The 17,401-nt window shown below is 36.8% G+C and overlaps 3 protein-coding genes across 3 annotated transcripts; 2 read left to right on the top strand and 1 right to left on the bottom strand.

The window, feature by feature from the left end:
- Positions 1-3,535: 3,535 nt before the first annotated feature.
- Positions 3,536-5,799, top strand: LOC143574272 (leucine-rich repeat protein 1-like). Its single transcript, XM_077058930.1, has 6 exons — positions 3,536-3,793; positions 4,817-4,888; positions 5,014-5,157; positions 5,243-5,314; positions 5,395-5,466; positions 5,546-5,799. Exons 1-6 carry the CDS (start codon positions 3,579-3,581, stop codon positions 5,616-5,618), a joined length of 648 nt encoding a protein of 215 aa, XP_076915045.1. The 5' UTR covers positions 3,536-3,578; the 3' UTR covers positions 5,619-5,799.
- A 2,481-nt stretch (positions 5,800-8,280) lies between these two features.
- LOC143574273 (ABSCISIC ACID-INSENSITIVE 5-like protein 3) lies at positions 8,281-9,692 on the top strand. The gene is made up of 3 exons (XM_077058931.1): positions 8,281-9,061; positions 9,139-9,210; positions 9,406-9,692. Exons 1-3 carry the CDS (start codon positions 8,333-8,335, stop codon positions 9,484-9,486), a joined length of 882 nt encoding a protein of 293 aa, XP_076915046.1. The 5' UTR covers positions 8,281-8,332; the 3' UTR covers positions 9,487-9,692.
- A 1,394-nt stretch (positions 9,693-11,086) lies between these two features.
- Positions 11,087-17,069, bottom strand: LOC143574265 (uncharacterized). The gene is made up of 4 exons (XM_077058926.1): positions 13,727-17,069; positions 13,113-13,211; positions 12,521-13,000; positions 11,087-12,247 (listed from the first exon to the last, which is right to left on the bottom strand). Exons 1-4 carry the CDS (start codon positions 16,280-16,282, stop codon positions 11,087-11,089), a joined length of 4,296 nt encoding a protein of 1,431 aa, XP_076915041.1. The 5' UTR covers positions 16,283-17,069.
- Positions 17,070-17,401: the final 332 nt, after the last annotated feature.

Raw genomic sequence — 17,401 nt, forward strand, 5'->3', positions numbered from 1 at the left:
TAGTGGCTGACAATTTCGTAGTCTCCGGCTATATGAAGGATCCTACGATTTATGGTAGACGTACCATACCACCGGTTTATAACGTTTTCACGTTATCTCACATTTGGGCTAAATCCCGGTTTAAGCGAGTCCCTAGTTAACATCCGTATCTTTGGGCCAGTCCCCAGTTTGGGCTTGTCCCCAGTTTATTTTATGGGCTTGTCCCCAGTTTGTTGGGCTTGTCCCCAGTTTATTTTATGGGCTTGTCCCCAGTTTAACACCAGTTCACGGGCTTGTCCCCAGATTACATGGGCTTGTCCCCAGTTTCACGGGCTTGTCCCTAGTTTATTTTTTGGGCTTGTCCACAGTTGCACGGGCTTGTCCCCAGTTTATTTTTTGGGCTTGTCCCCAGCTTAATGGGTTTAATCCCAGATAATATCATAAGTTATTTGCATCAGGTATCATAAATTAGATTTCGAGGATCAAAATTTTAAGGATCCCGAATCCTAAAGCTATTCCTTCAAGGATCACTGAGAGTTCAATACTTATGGTAACTTAGGTCTGTCTAGACCTTCTGGTATGATCTCTGTTAATTAACTTATGTATCGTATTGGTTGCGATAAGTTTGGATATTTCAGTTTAAAGGATTATTCCTTTAAAGTTGTTTTATTACTAAAATTTTTTACCTATTTTAAGGATACTCTATCCTAAAATTTGTCCTTCAAGGAAATACTATTATAAAACTTTTATCAACTTTTAAGGATATTATATCCTATTATTTATTCTTTAAGGATATTCTATCCTAAGCAATTTTCATAAGGATCTTTTATCCTAAAAAACTTTTTACTAAAGAATATTTCTCAAAACTTTCAACAAGTCTAAAGCTATACCAGACAAACTTTCAAAATAACAGACAATCAACAGATAGTTAAAAGATACTATTTATTAAACTTACTTGCAATTACCAAAAATCCTTAACCCGGATTTCACCATACGAAAGATGGACCATCCACCCGGGTTAAACATGTGTTACTAGCTGATCATGATTTGCAGGAAAAATAAGAAGTTTTGGATATATAGCTTGAAGGGAAGTTCTCAAACTCTATAGATATATGATAATTATATCTAGCTTGTCAAATCTCATTTGTTTTTGCAGGAAGTCTGAATTCAAAGGCAAAATGACAGCTGTGATCTTATCACAACCGCCATTTTGGGGGCAATTGTTAGGGCACAAAAATTTGACACTGTGGATACGTTATCCTGACATATGTTCTTGGATCAGTTATCCTTAGACAGATTCTGTCAGGATCAGTGGTCCTCAGTACTTGGTGTTATTAACAACTGTTTATTGTGTGTAGGTTGTTATTTAATAAGTATAACGGCTCAAAGACTTATTCCACCGGATATCTCGCTATTGAACTTGTCAAACACGTGGTCAAATGGCTGTAACACGTTTAGTGGGAGAAGTGGCGGATTTATAGGACTTCTTGTTGTATCACAAATAACTGAGTACCGAGGATATGTTATTCTTGAAGACGTGTCTGGATCAATTATCCTTCTGAAGAGTTCCAGAGCTATGTCAGGATCATGAATCCTCGGTATTTGGTGCTGTTAACGGTTGTTTCTCATATGAATGTTGATATTTATCAACATTAACGGCTCCAGGGACCAAGTCTGCCTAAACTTTCGCTACAAGACTCCTTTATGCACGTGGTCAAAGATATGGAGTGGCTAGTGGAGGAGTTGCGGATTTTTAGGACCTGTTAGTTAGTTAGTTATTAATTATTTTCTTTATATACTGAGATTATGATCGATTAGGAGATTCATTCATTCATCACTGTATACACACACACTCAGAGCAGAACCGAACACTCTCTTTACACATTAGCAATTCTTGTAACATCGATCTAATCTCCACAACACTTGTAACCGATTTTTACCATTAATAAACTTGACGGTGATAGTTTTCACCGTACGGGGGTTTTTTGTGCCGGAGATTACTATAATCACGTACTATCCGACCAAAGGTTACCTCGTTGATCCTTGACTGAAGTGATTCGACCAAAGATTATCTTGTTAATCCTTGACCGAGGTCATCAAAGATTGCCTTGTTAAGTTTTGACCGAAGTAAGATTATCGTAATTAAGGGTTTTTTCCCTCGTGATCAAATCACGGTGTTCATCTCTATTTCGTTCATATAATCGTTGTTATCATTTTATCACTAGACCTCACAATTACGAATTTGGATACATTATCCTTAGCAGATTTTTGTCCAAAACAAAGACGGATTTGCGTAATCATTTGGGTGACGGTTATATGAATGATGCTTGCATTTGTTATATTGAAAAAGAGTTATTTTTCAAAGTCGCGTTGAAAATATCTTATTCAAAACATGAAGCGCGTAGAGAACAATAATACTGTCTCCGTCCCTTTTTAAGTGTCATAGTTTGAAAACACAAAGTTCAATGTGTATTGAATGAATAGTTTTTTTTTGCTTACCAAATGACAATAATACCCTTGAAAATTGAGTCCATAAATATTGTTTATTAATGCTAGTTGTGTGTGTTTAAGGGTAACGTTGGTAATTGACTAATATATTTTGAAAGTGGACACTTGTAATAGAACAATAAAAAGAAATACGAACGCTTTTATTGGGACGAAGTGAGTAATATGTAATATCTTTTTATTTAATATGACTTTGTATTTTATTGAATATTAACGATATATGTTTGTCATGGAAATTGTATTGCATTTTATTTATCTGACCGAATGGTAGACTGACCCGACCCATTCGGGCCCGAAGACTTCGTCACTGGAAAAAAAATCAAGCATCAAAAAATCCCGAACCCGTAGGAAAAAATTTATGGCTCCGCCACTGGTCCTAACATGCCCCCTTTCAAAAGTTTAACCCGTACAACATCTAAAATACTCCTTATTAAGAGATAAGGATGGAGAATCGATTACGTTATGGAATCAGGAAGCAGAATTGGAAAACAAACAACGCAAAACCACGGATACTTTTCATCAAGAACGATAGCGGGAGGGGGGGGGGGTTGTTAAGTGCTTGAAGATCGGAAAACACGATTTCTAGAATTCAGTGGTAGATGACACTCATGACAGTTATATTCTATAGCTACATAATTGTAACGAGAGAGAGTGAAACTATCCTCAACTGCTGCTTACAGAAGAGCTTTAACAACTTTATATGACTGAGATAAAAAGTTTTAAACGGTCAAGATTGTTCCAATTGTTTTTTCCGGATCCATATCCGGAAACAATAAAACATTATACTGGAAGCTACCTCTCCTACATAAAATAAAATCAAGTAATCAATCAAACATTCACCGGCACTAAAAAGGAGTCCAAACCCTATTTGTATTGCATTCACTTGGGTCAAGGTCAAACTCAAAAGCAAGTTCCGACCCATCCCACCCCCACTCACTCCACCGCACCCACCCAGATTCATCATCTTTGACTACCGTTAATAATAATAATAATAATAATAATAATAATAATAATAATAATAATATTATTATTATTATCATCTTTGAATCATCAATCAAGCAGTACAATTTAGTCACCTCAATCAATCAGTCCTCATGGCTCGGGACATCATACCTCCTCTGCTACTCATCATACTAGCAGCAACCTTCACATCTCCGGTCACTGCCAATTCCGACGGCGACGCGCTTTACGCGCTCCGACAAAACCTCAAGGATCCAGATAACGTCCTTCAGAGCTGGGATCCCAATCTCGTCAATCCTTGCACTTGGTTCCACATCACCTGTAATCAAGACAACCGTGTTACTCGCCTGTAAGTTCTTCTCCTTTAAAACCCTAATAATTTTACCCCCAATTTTAAGCTTAGGGTTGTAATTGAACATAAAGGTTACTTTTTTTAACCTAGATATCACTTATTTGTTGTTGTTGTTGTTGGTGATTTTAATTTCGTAGGGCTATTTTGGGTAATTAGGGATTCACTTAAAACCGAATGAGATATAGAATATACGTTGATAAGTGCACACTTGATCAATACTATTTTAATTGCTGGTAAAATCGGGTGGCTTGGCCGGTAGTCATGGAGGTTATAATCGTTACCGGTAATTACAGCGGTATATAACATTATAATTAGTACTAGCTGACTTTTCGCAGTTATATAAGTACCATGGGTATTTATGGTGGTTTTAATCTTATATTACTATATATGGCTTCATTTGGTCATCTCTCGTGCAGTATTGTTAAAATCGCTAGTCGGTAGTCAGGTGGTGGGGTGACGACCATCGATTAATTGGGATTAATCGGATCGAACTTTAATGCATATTTTTCAGTTTTATATATACACGCACACATTTTTATATGTAGTTCTCGGTTTTATACATACACAAACATATTTTGGCCAGAAATTGACTGGACTCTCACTGGAAACCGCTGGTTTATTGCTGGAATCTCGTCGGAAACCACAGATTTTGGTCAGAATCTCGCCTGAAACCGCCGATTTGGCCGGATTTGACCTTTGACCAATTAACTAGCCGACTAGCCAAAAATTAATCAGTGAAGCGGGGACTAGCGATTAATCGGTGCCTAGTCGGGATTTTTGCAACACTGCTCTTGGGTACACTCCGGTTCACACAATTCACAAAATACACATACCCGCTTATGTTAGAAGTATGCGTTTTATTCAATTGAAAATTCGGGAGAACCATCGTATTATTTTGATCTGAAAGTGTTTCACAACTCTCTGATTATCCAAGTGTCACGAATCCCGAATCCACAACATTTGTTAACCTAACCATTAATATGAGACCTATATAGTTATGATATTATTATTTATTTACAGGGATCTTGGAAATTCAAAATTGTCTGGCCATCTTGTGCCAGAATTAGGAAAGCTTGAATACCTGCAGTATCTGTAAGTTATTTTTTATTAGCTTTGTTCATTTAATGAATTAGTTAAATACTCAAATTAAATATATAATTAAGTACCATTACAGTCATGGTTTATGATATATCATATATGTAAATTAATTAATGCAGGGAGCTTTACAAAAATAATATTCAAGGTCCGATTCCGGCAGAGATCGGTAACTTGAAGAACCTCATAAGTTTGGATCTTTACAACAATAATATCACTTGCAATATTCCATCGACACTCGGGAAATTGAAATCTCTAGTGTTCTTGTGAGTCTGGCTATTTACGTTTTACAACAATGTCGATGACTTTATTGTAAATTAAAGTTGTTGATTTATCAATCATAATCTGCAGGCGACTTAATGATAATCGTCTAACTGGAAGAATCCCAAGGGAACTTATTGGTGTTTCAAGCTTGAAAGTGGTGTATGTATTTGTTCTTTTGTCGGTTTAGTATGTTTTATTATAATATGAAATAAAACAATTTTAAAACATGTTGCTTGCAGGGATGTTTCAAGCAACAACCTCTGTGGAACAATTCCTACCACTGGCCCGTTTGAACATATTCCTTTGAACAAGTAAGTTTTTTCCCATCTTGACGATAACTTTGGTTTTTTAGTATTTTTTTAATAACTGAATGGTGGTTGTGTTTTGCAGCTTTGAGAATAATCCTCGTTTGGAAGGGCCTGAGTTACTGGGACTTGTAAGTTATGATACAAACTGCTCGTAGAAGCGTGTTCTAGTTGCTTTGTATGTCAAGTTTGCTGATTTTATAAATCTGTTATAAGTTGCAAAACTCTTGTGATAACGTATAACATCTGGGTAGTTTGTGTTATTGTATGTAAAATCTATGTAACGAGTTGGGATTTATAATTTTAATATAAACTTTAAGTGGGACTTATAATATCCAAGTTATGGTTCGTTCATAGCACATTCATGGAACATTAGTAGTATACTTGTTGGTTATAATGGCAACATGAGTACTTAATGCATGATTCGAAAAGCTGAGATATTATAGTCGTTGGACAGCTTATTCTATTATAAAACCATATATTGTGCCTGACAGGTACTCGTTAGTCATTAACCATCGGGTTTGCAGGTATACATGTTTATGGTCTTATCTTCGTTAGAAATTACTTGTCGGGATGTCTATTACCATGAATTTGTTCGGAAAAGTCACTTTTAATGTACGATTTATTATATTTTTGAGATTATATAACATACTACTATGATACCATCTTTGTTTCGGTGTGGATACGAGTTTATAACTCACCCTGAATATTATGAGTTTTGTGTTTTTCTGTCGGGTTCTTTTTCCATTATGTGGCCTAGAAAATAAACAAAGCACATTTGTAATAGAACTTTTGAAGACATGCTACCTTTTAAATAATTATGTTTAAAGGTTGTAAACTAGTTAAGCTTAAGCTTGTCTCTGTTAAGCTTAATAGAGCTTGAGCTGTATTATCATTTGCCAAACTCGGGTTTCACCCGTTTATTATTTATTAATAATTAATTGACTATTATGTTAACAAACATGTATAGTTGTTTATATATATTTTATAGTTATTGTTTTCTTATAAATATAACACACATGTATAATATGGCTATAATTTATTTTTATTGTGTTACACACACACACATATCTATTATGTTAACTTATAGCTATTTACAAATAATATGTTTGTTTAAGCTCACGACATAGTGAAACTCGGTATATGAAGCTCAGGTTTGGACTCATTTTGTAAAGGGGTTTAAATTTAGGCTCAAACTTTAAACTAGGCTCTATTCAAGTTCTCGCTCTGATATCTTGTAACTCATGAATGGCTCGTCTTGTTTACCTCAAATAATATTTGCTTGATCATCAAACTTTTTAAGTGTGATATAAAGGTTTTTCATCATCTATATTGCAGATGGTTGTGGAATTATTATGTTGGGAGCATGGGTGTAACATCATTTGTTTTGGTCGAATGCAATTTACTTAATAAATGTAGATTAATACTTTAAACAAACACACACCACTAACCAAATTACATATAAAATTTTCTTACGTGATTAAGGCTAGTATGCGTGATGAAAATGTGTCATTTTCAATGAGTTTGAGAGTTTGAGTCTTGTGATAAAAATAAATAAATATAGATTTAGGAGTGAGTTTACTATCATGTGAGTTGACTGTTAAAAGAAATTATTCTTTTACCATTTCACAGTTTCTTTCTTTCTTTCTTTCCATTTTTCTTTTCATCTCTCAAAGACTCAAAAACTGGTTTTCTATAACCATAATAATTGATTAAGGTATCATTTTAAACTTATTTTAATCTTGATGGAAATCTCACAAATCTAGAAAAGAAAATCGATAAGAGTTATTTAATTAGTTACTTAAAAATGAATAAACAAACAAATAAATGATGCATTTTATAAAAAAATATGCTAAATGCAAGCCGAAAAATGTAAAGAACTTTTCAAGATGATTAATATACAAGATGATGCTTACATTTTTTCAAATACAAGGTATTCGCTCAATAATGCGTAACCCTAAGCCAATAAAGTACATGTATTGATAGTACATGTGAGAAATAATATTTGGTGGGGACTCTTCTCAATGGCTTGATAGTGACTTCTCTTCTTCTATTAGTGAAGATTTTCACTCATTCTTTTTGCCTGTGCCACGTCAGCTTAAATGGTCCTCTTCTATAACCGTATTATTCCTTTAGTAATGATTACCTACGACGTGTATATCATATCGTTTGAAACAGCTTCACAAATAATACATACCTTGATTTGTGAAATCTTATTATTTTGTAAACTAAAACATTTATGGTATGCAATATAGGCTAAGTGTTACATATCAATCTAAACATGACACATTTAGCTACACCTAACCCGAAAACAACCTTAATCGTTTTAAATAAAACAAAAACACAAACACCTAAATTCGATGTTATGTTCTGTGTCTTATTAGAAATTCAAGAAAGTCGGTGAAACACCAAGGGAGCAGTTTTCCGTTTTCAAGAATCAGATCGAATGATTTCTGTTTTTCCAATGTTTCTTTTTTATTATTAAAATCAAAATAAAACATCAACTTCCCAACTCATCATCTTTCCACTTGCACATTTTAATTCCACTTATAATATTATTATTAATTCCACCATTCTTTGTTCTTTGAGAGTACGAGAATCTAGAATGCTTCATGTATGTTGGATTACTCACATTTAACCCATTTCATTAATGGGTTCAAAATTGCTCACTGCTGCCATTATTATTATTATTATTATTATTATTATTATTATTATTATTATTATTATTATTATTATTATTATTATTATTATTTTAGGGGTTTTGTGTCTCCAGTGAGTTCTTCATTTTCCGATGATCATATTGTATTCATTTCATCAATTCTTGATTAAAGATATTATCTTTTTAAGTAATTAGTTGAGTGTAATAATAACAATGGGATCAAACGGTGAGCCTAAATCTGATGGATTAGGCAGACAAAGCTCAATATATGATCTAACATTAGATGAGGTTCAACACCATTTAGGTGATCTTGGAAAACCCTTGACTAGTATGAATCTTGACGAGCTTTTCAAGACTATTTCGAATGCTGATGTTCCGGTTTCGGTTTCGTCCCTGGCCCGCCAGTCGAGCCTCAGTCTCACTCAAGATCTTAGAAAAAAGACGGTCGATGAGGTGTGGCGAGGTATACAACAAGGTAGTCAAAAGACTCAAAACAATAATAATAATAACAGTAGTAGCGGTAATAATAATAATAATAATAATAATAATGATATAAGAGGTGATCGGGAGAGACAACCGACGCTAGGTGAGATGACGCTGGAGGATTTCTTGGTGAAAGCCGGGATAGTTTCAGGGTCGGGAACGAAAAATGTGGATTCAAATCAACAGTGGATGCAGCAGTATCAGGTTGCACCGATCCAGCAGCAACAAGTGTACGTGCCAGGTCATCATCCGGGTGGTCAACAATCTTTGAGTATTGGGGCGAACCCGATGATGGATTTGGGTTATTCTGAGACGACACAAATGACTTTATCTGATACGCAGACACCAGGAAGGAAAAAAGTTGTGTCTGGTGATGTGACGGAGAAGACTGTGGAAAGGAGGCAGAAGAGGATGATTAAGAATCGGGAGTCCGCTGCGCGCTCACGTGCGAGGAAACAGGTGTGGTTTTCGTAATTGAGTTTGATTTCGAGTAGGTGCTGTGAACATGTTGTAAAAGGTTATTTTTTGGTTAATAGGCGTACACACATGAGCTTGAGAACAAAATTTCGCGGTTGGAAGAGGAAAATGAAAGACTTAAGAAACAGAAGGTATTTTTTTTTATCTTAAGGAGTGTATATTTTTTTATCTTAAAGAATGATAACTTTTCTTTCTCTTAAAATATTATTGTTATTGCCTTTAGATAAGTATAGTTAGGATACGAGGTTATCATTGATAGTTACGTATTTTGCGCTGACACTGTCAGTCGGATGGTCTTTCCTAACTACTGTGGGTCCCATGTGCAGGAGGTAGGGATGGTAATGCCAAGTGCGCCGCCACCTAAACTGAAGTACCAGCTCAGAAGAACAAGCTCGGCTTCTTTCTAACAAGATATTTTTTGGAGTATTATTATTATGTTATTTAGAGGCGTTTTTTCAGTTTTACTTAGGAGACATGGTTATGATGCGTTGGGTTTGCTGCCGTCGTTTCTTAGTTGCCTTGCATTGGCCCATGATTGTGATTATGATTGTCATCGCGATTACTAGAGGACACTTTCCATGTATGTATTTATCTCTTTAATGGTTATTTGAGTTTTTTTGCTAACATGTTCCTTTCTTCCTTGATTCTGTAGTTAGGTTTACTAAAACCATGTTTTAATGCGACCTCTATTTAGTGAAATGAATCCGTATGTTAGTGAAATGAAATGGTTCCGGTTACCTGGATAAAACCATCTTCCCATCTGTTGGAACAACACAAACCATCACCACTCACCAACTAGAACTGTTCCGTTAAACTCTTAAAACTCGATCGGCTGGACTTTGTAGCAGCAACAACCATTAAAACTCTGTATGCCCAAATGACAAATCATCCCAAAACTAAAAAGATTAAAACTTTAATCAGATTAGAAAATCATCCTTGTCATTAAAAACAGCCAAACAATTTACAATGAAGTGGCAGGTAAACGGGCAACAAACTGCGCCACAACCCCCTTTTGGATAGAAAACCCAATCCTAGTAAGAACAAAGTTTCGGTTCTTATGGGCCGATAAGTTACTATGCACGACTTTCTGGACTCTATTCAAAAGGTTCACGGCATCCGGAGCTAAGAAACCAAAGGTGTCAAAGGCGAAGGGGATAAAGACGTGTTGATTCTCCAAACAGGCTTTCTCATGTTTAGAAAATATATAAAAAAGGCTAGAATCTGTATTACTGCTGAAGGCAGTTGTCACTGCTAAACTGAGTTGCACTAATCTTCACTATCAATAATGATCAGTAGCGACTTGCTACTAATAACCAGTATTTACTTAAGCCGATTTTCAGGCAACTTTTTATAAGCCATGCAAATCCGTAGCAACTTCCACTGATGATTTAGTGTTACCCCATCGCCAGGATCACAGCTCCTTGAAATCCCATGGTCTAGAGGTTCACTCTTAGAACCCTTGGTTCTATGTTGCCAAAATCAGAATAGTTCAGAACGAGTATGTACTTCACACCATCTCTAACCCCTGCTGAGACATATAGTTATGTAAACTTTCAGTTGGTGAAATATAAATAGGAGGGGCGTTTGTGGTTAAGAGATCGAATTCTAGTTTTGTTATATATATTGTCTGCAATGTATTTGCACATCTTAGATTTAGCATTAATATCCATTATATTATAATAATGTCATGGTTTCATAAAAGTAGACAACCATAGTACATAACTTTCAACTATATAACTTTACACTCGACTTGGACACCCCGACGGTCCATAAACCCCAAACAGCCCTAACCTTAATCTGGCAGGCTTTACATTCAAACCAAAATTAACACACGCACATGGTTCAAAGACGTGAAGAACCAAGAACCAACCCCTTTTTAACACCCGAAAAAAAAAACACAAAAAATCACTTAAAAAATTCATAATTTCAAACCCAACTGCAGAAAGCCTGAAGGACCAAAACCCAAAACCAATATAAAATAGCTTAGCACATAATCTTCAAATAATCTCATTCTTTATCTGTAATACTTGTTGATGCATTCTCTGTTCCATGGTTAACTGTTGTGGCGTTAGTTGAATCAGCCAAAAATGTAGTTGACACAGTCTCTTGGGACAAAACCACTTCATTGACATCACTGGCTACCTTTGACCCGGAGGCTACAGCTTGGAAAGCGCTTTCTACATTGACGTTGCTGATGTCATTCTCGTTCTGGGACTTCATTACTTCTGCATGATCTTGATCCGAGACATGTAGGTCCTGTTTCATCTCATTGAAAGCAGATTCTACATGCTTGGAGTAAAAGTTCTCATCTACAGAATAGAAAGTTTCAAGACGATGCTCCAACGCGTGTGAGCCTCCTTTCATCTCACTGAAAGTGGTATCCAAATCCTTGGAGTAAGAATCTTCATCTTTAAGTTGGTTGGTTTCATGATCATGATCCGAGGCAGGTGGGTCCTGTTTCATCTCATCCAAAGTCGATCCTAAATCCCTGGACTTGGGGTCGGAATCTTCATCTCCAGAATGCTTAGTTTCAAGATCATGACTTGAGTCACGTGGGTCCAGTTTCAAATTATCCAAAGTTGCATCCTTGGAGCAAGAATCTTCATCTTTAGAATGCTTTGTATCCTGACTTGATTCATGTGATTCCTGCTTTATCTCGTCCAAAGTTGCAGCCATGGAGAACGAGTCATCATCTTCAGAATGCTTGACTTCAAGATCCTGACTCGATTCATGTGCGTCTTGTTTCATCTCCTCCAAAGTTGCATCTTTGGAGTGAGAATCATCATCTTCATAATGCTTAGTTTCAATATCTTGACTTGACTCGTGTGGGTCTTGTGTCTTTTCAACCAATGTGGCATCCTTGGAGTAAGAATCTTCATCTTCGAAATGCTTAGTTTCAAAATCATGATCCGAGGTACGTGGGTCTTGTTTCACCTCATCCAAAGTTTCTTCCTTTGAGTAAGAATCTTCATCTCCCGAATGCTTGGTTTCAAGATCATGACTTGATTCATGTGGGTCCTGTTTCACCTCATCCAAAGTTGCATCCTTGGAGTAAAAATCTTCATCTTCCGAATGCTTGGTTTCAAGATCCTGACTTGATTCATGTTGGTCCTGTTTCAGTTCATCTAAAGTCGCGTCTTTGGAGTGAGAATCATCATCTTCAGAATGCTTAGTTTCAAGTTCATGATCTGAAGCATGTGGGTCTTGTTTAATCTCTTCCAAAGTCGCATCTTTGGAATAAGAATCTCCATCTCCCGAATGCTTAACTTCACGATCACGATTTGAGTCATGCGGGTTCTGTTTAATCTCATCCAAAGTTGCTTCCTTGGAGTCAGAATCATCATCTTCAGAATGTTTACTTTCAACATCATGATCCAAAGCACGTGGATCTTGCTCCATCTCTTCAAAATGCTTAGTTTCAAGATCTTCATCTCCAGAAACCATAGTTTCAAGATCATGATCCACAACAATCGGGTCCTGTTTCGTCTCTTCCAAAGCCGGTTCTAAATCGTTGGAGTCAGAATCTTCATCTCCAGAAAACTTAGTTTCAATATCACACTCATGTTTCATCTCGTCAAAAGTTGATCCTAAATCCCTGAAGCTAGAAACTTCATCTACATAATGGCTAGTTTCAAGATCCGCATGCCTGGTTTCAAGCTCATGCTCTGACGTATGTGGGTCCTCTTTCATCTCATTCAAAGTTGACCCAAAATCATTAACACTGAAATCACCAACAGCATCCAGTTCCATTAGTAAATCTTCATCAATCTCTTTAATCTCCTCCGCTTCATCAACGTTACTTTTAATGCTATGAGTGTCACTTGCACATGCAGGAATTTCTTGTGCTTGGGTTTCAATATCAGCAACTTCAACCACATCAGGCTCTTGTATTTGCAGATTGTCCAAGTTGTTGCTTGTGATCTGCACCAGAAAAGAAATTTATTCCAATGACAGTCAATCTCCTATGTGTGATAAAAATATCACAAAACCAATTTCAATAATATTTAAAAAAACCTTGAAGTTACAGTCTCACCTGCACAGCTTCAGGGTTATCTTCTGATGGTTCGTTCACAGATGTGTCTAACAAGGGGACTTCTTCTTGTGGTTGTGATATATCTTCAATGTCACGAGCCTGTTAATTCATAAAGAACTTCAAGATATGCAAATTGAGTATACTGTGTATCTAGATAGCTCCTAACATATTTAATGTTGATTTCATATAATTTTAGCCCTGACTGACTACTTTGAAAGAAGTTTTGTCGAACTTAAAGCTCAATTACCAACAGTACAGTACATAAATAAAAGCAGCGTGCTAATGTGATTATCGTCAAATAAATCACTTTAATCAGTCAAACCTGTTTTGGTTAAAAAAGATAATTTTTAGTACAAGTCAAAACGGGCCAGGTTGACCGTTGATCTGCAGACACTCTTTTGTCCTGATTTTACTACTACAAGTAACTAATTAACGAACTATGATTGCAAAAACAAGATTACCAGAATATAATCAACATTGTTGAATAAAATGATTTAGAAGAAACCAGTTTGACAGTTAAGATGTTCCATTTATAAATAAAAATTATCTGACCAAACAGGTCAAAATTTCAACCTGTGGAAAAAACAATCATACTCTTAATCTTCAAATATTACCTGTAGGTCTTCAAGATCCTCTACCAATGGCTTATCATTAGATCTCGATTCATCACCTGGTTGAGCCATTACATCTTCTTGGTGAAAGCTTTCATAGGATCTTGCAGCCAACACATGTTCTTCATTATCTGGTACAGCTGGCACCTGATTTTGAACATCAGTGTGCTGAAAGCTTTCATCTTTATGCAAATCAATAAGGATTGAAGAAGACGAGAGGTTTCTTGTAACAGATCGAGGGCTTAAATCATATACAGGCTCATTCGGCTGACTCGCTTCCACCAACAAACTCGTGACATCAGTTTCAGTCCTCTCAATCGAGCTACCACGATCCAAAAAATAAGCTGTTTCCGAAACTGATTCGGGTGCCACCTCATCACCTTCTTTCTCATTATATACTTGCTCACTCGCTTCATCAGATGATGACGAACTCGACCCACTGCTGTGCAATTCTTGCTGATGTGTCAGTGTCACACTTTCTACACTTGTTTCCGCCTCATCAGCTCCTCTTGGATCTTCTAACGAAATCAGATCTGGTTGTTGGGAAAGGTCAATATGGTCTTTATTTTCAACATCACCAACTGAAGAAACCGACTCTGTATCAGGTTCTGAACTCACTTTCGACTCACTAACTTCACTCAACTGTCTTTGAAAAGAAGAAAATCTCGTTTCGTCAACATGTTCAGGTACAAAGTATGGTCTTGCATGACTAACATGATCAGATTCATGCTCTTCTGCCTCAGAACCGTGTTCCTCTTCTTCAACATGATCTTTATTTTCAACATCAGAAGTAACCGACTCTGTATCGGGTACTGAGCTCACCTTAGACTCGCTAAGTCCACTAAACTGTCTTTGAAACGAAGCAACATGATCAGAACCATGTTCCTCTTCTTCACCATGATCCTTATTTTCAACATCAGAAGTAACCGACTCTGTATCGGGTACGGAGCTCGTCTTAGACTCACTAAGACCACTAAACTGTCTTTGAAACGAAGCAAAGCTTCGTTCGGGAACAAAATACGGCTTTAGCCTACTTTCCTGCCTCTCACTTCTAGAAGCCCCAAAAGAAGAGGGCCCCACGTTAAAACTTTCATGCCTACGAAACAACGGTTCTTTCGGTTGAAAAGTTGTGAATTCTTGTTGGAAAGTGTCGCCAACAAGATCCGGTTTTTCTTCACTTGAATCGTATGGAAGATCAAACGGGTTTCGTCTTTGCAATAACACGGATGGAGCGGACCCCGGGATGTCATCATTTGCATCATAATCAAAAGGGTTGTTTCTTGCAGTTGAAATAGGTGGAATATTCCACGCAAGGTCGGAACTTTCTAGATCAATTAGATTCCTTTCCGCTTGCATTCTCATGGTTTTCCGTGCCCTTCGTCTTGCAATAAGATTCTCCAACCGCCGGTTTCTTTCCAACTCCGATGTTCCCAAATTCATGAGATTCTTTTGATCATCTTCCGTCCATGTCATCACATCATCTTTGTCAATGCTTTCTTCATCTTCCATTTTCAAATTTTCATGGTTTTCAACACCCGTGTCTTCTTTCTGTGCCCTTCGTCTTGCAACAAGATTCTCCAACCGTCGGTTTCTTTCCAATTCCGATGTTCCCAAATTCATGAGATTCTTTTGATCATCTTCCGTCCATGTAATCGCATCATCTTTGTCAATACTTTCTTTATCTTCCATTTTCAAACTTTCATGATTTTCAGCACCTGTGTCATCATCATCATCATCATCATTAGACTCGCTACTAGTATCATCTGATTCAAGCGAATGTTCTGAAACCGCATCACGTGACACGTGAGACCGTTGATGCGTTTCTTGCTCTTCCGAAAGAAGCGGATGAAGCTCATCCAGCATCGGAATGATGTCAGCCATTGATGCATCCGGTGAAGAACTTTCTGCAATATCAGATCCCGAATCCGATCCATCATCATCCTCATCATCATCCTCATCGTCATCATCATTACCACCACCGCCACCACCACCATTAACTTTCCACAACAAACCAGAATTCGAATTCACCGGATCGGTCGAACCCTCCCACAACTTATCACTCTCCAACACAATATGCTCATCCTCCGACTGCTGCAGCGGCGAATACCGACTCCCCAACACCACTTTCTCCTCATCAATCTCCCCAAACCGCAACAAACCATCATCAACCACATCACTACCTTTCGCCAACTCCTCAAACGACTTCTCAACAACCTCAACTCTACTCCCATTCACTTCCTCACAAGGCAAACTCTCAACAGTTTCAATCCGACTCACACCCTCACTCTCCAACTTCCGAATCCGGGTTTGTTCCGAATCGGGTTCAATTTCAATTTCAGGCAAGTTTGGGTTACCAAAACTCAATAGGGTTCCAAGCAAAACAGCAGTGGAGACAAGAACAGGTGAGGCAGATACCAAGATCGAAAATAATAAAGGAAACAACTTTTGCATCAAGAAGAGAAAAAGAATCATACCCACAAGAAACGGATGATTAATAAGTGATCTGTAGCAGATAATGATTGAACTGGTGGCATACTTCCGGAACAAATCAGTACCCATTTTAAGTTTGTATGAACTGATGCAAGATAGATCGATCAATTAGTAAAGATCAAACAGTTGGTAGCTTAAAATTGAAAGATTTTTGTTTTGGGATTTTGGTGAATTAATTCACAGGTTGGCAATATGAGTGTTGAATTGTAAAGGTCATGAAACTGCGTGGGGCGGTGCCGGTAAAAGGATACCATTTCATTTCAATTCAATGTTTTCTCTTTTGCTTTTCAAACTTTTTAGAAAGGGTCAAACTACTAATTTTCATTTTATTAAACTATCATTCTTTGTTTCGCTAAAATTTTAGCGTTTCGTCATGATAGTGTTATTTTTACCGTTACGTAGACAATGGGCTATTGGAAGACAATAAACGATGTCCTTGGTTGAGACTCATTGGTGTAGTTATGATTTTGTGTGATGTGAGCCTTGGTTGGTCTTGGCTTTGTTCGCTCCGTTCTAGCATCTTGCGAGTTCGGTTTAGCCGTTTTAATGAAATTCCCCATTTCCACACAAAAAAAAAACGTAGGCAAATGGGCTTTCACTAGTTTTTTCATTTAAAACGTGTAATGGTTAACTAACAACACAATTATTATTTACTTTCTTTTTTCTATAAAATCCTGTTGGTTGAAAATCTAGCCAGATGATGATTATTAAGCAGGCAGTGGTTGACTTGATTCAGGATGGACATTTTAAGAAAAAGCTTGTCCATGGAGATTTTGTTTACTTTGACTTGTAAAGTGGACATTTTCGTCATTCTCCCTTTATAACGCTCTTGATCTTCTTTACTAGAGATAAGCAAATGGTACACAGGAATGGGTACCGAAATGGGTACCGGTTCGGTGCAAACTATTTGAGGTTTAGGGATCGGTACGGTATCGGTATTTACCGAATTTTGTCTACAATATAGGTACTGTATCATTATCAAACCGAACATTTTCGGTATCGATACCAAGTTTTTGAAAAATTCAGGATTGATACCAGTATGATACCGAGTTCATCCATATTATTTCTACTGGTGTACCGCATATGCATCCATTTTTACTTCCTTTATAGCGATTTGCAATATATTCACATGCAAAATGTTATGAATTTTCAATGTGAGTTACATTTAAGTCTTAAGTAAATAAAATT

This window comes from Bidens hawaiensis, unplaced genomic scaffold (assembly GCF_021521415.1).
Source record: "Bidens hawaiensis isolate Kalapana, Puna unplaced genomic scaffold, B.hawaiensis_p1.1 tig00026875_1, whole genome shotgun sequence".
In the NCBI taxonomy this organism is placed as follows: Eukaryota; Viridiplantae; Streptophyta; class Magnoliopsida; order Asterales; family Asteraceae; genus Bidens; species Bidens hawaiensis.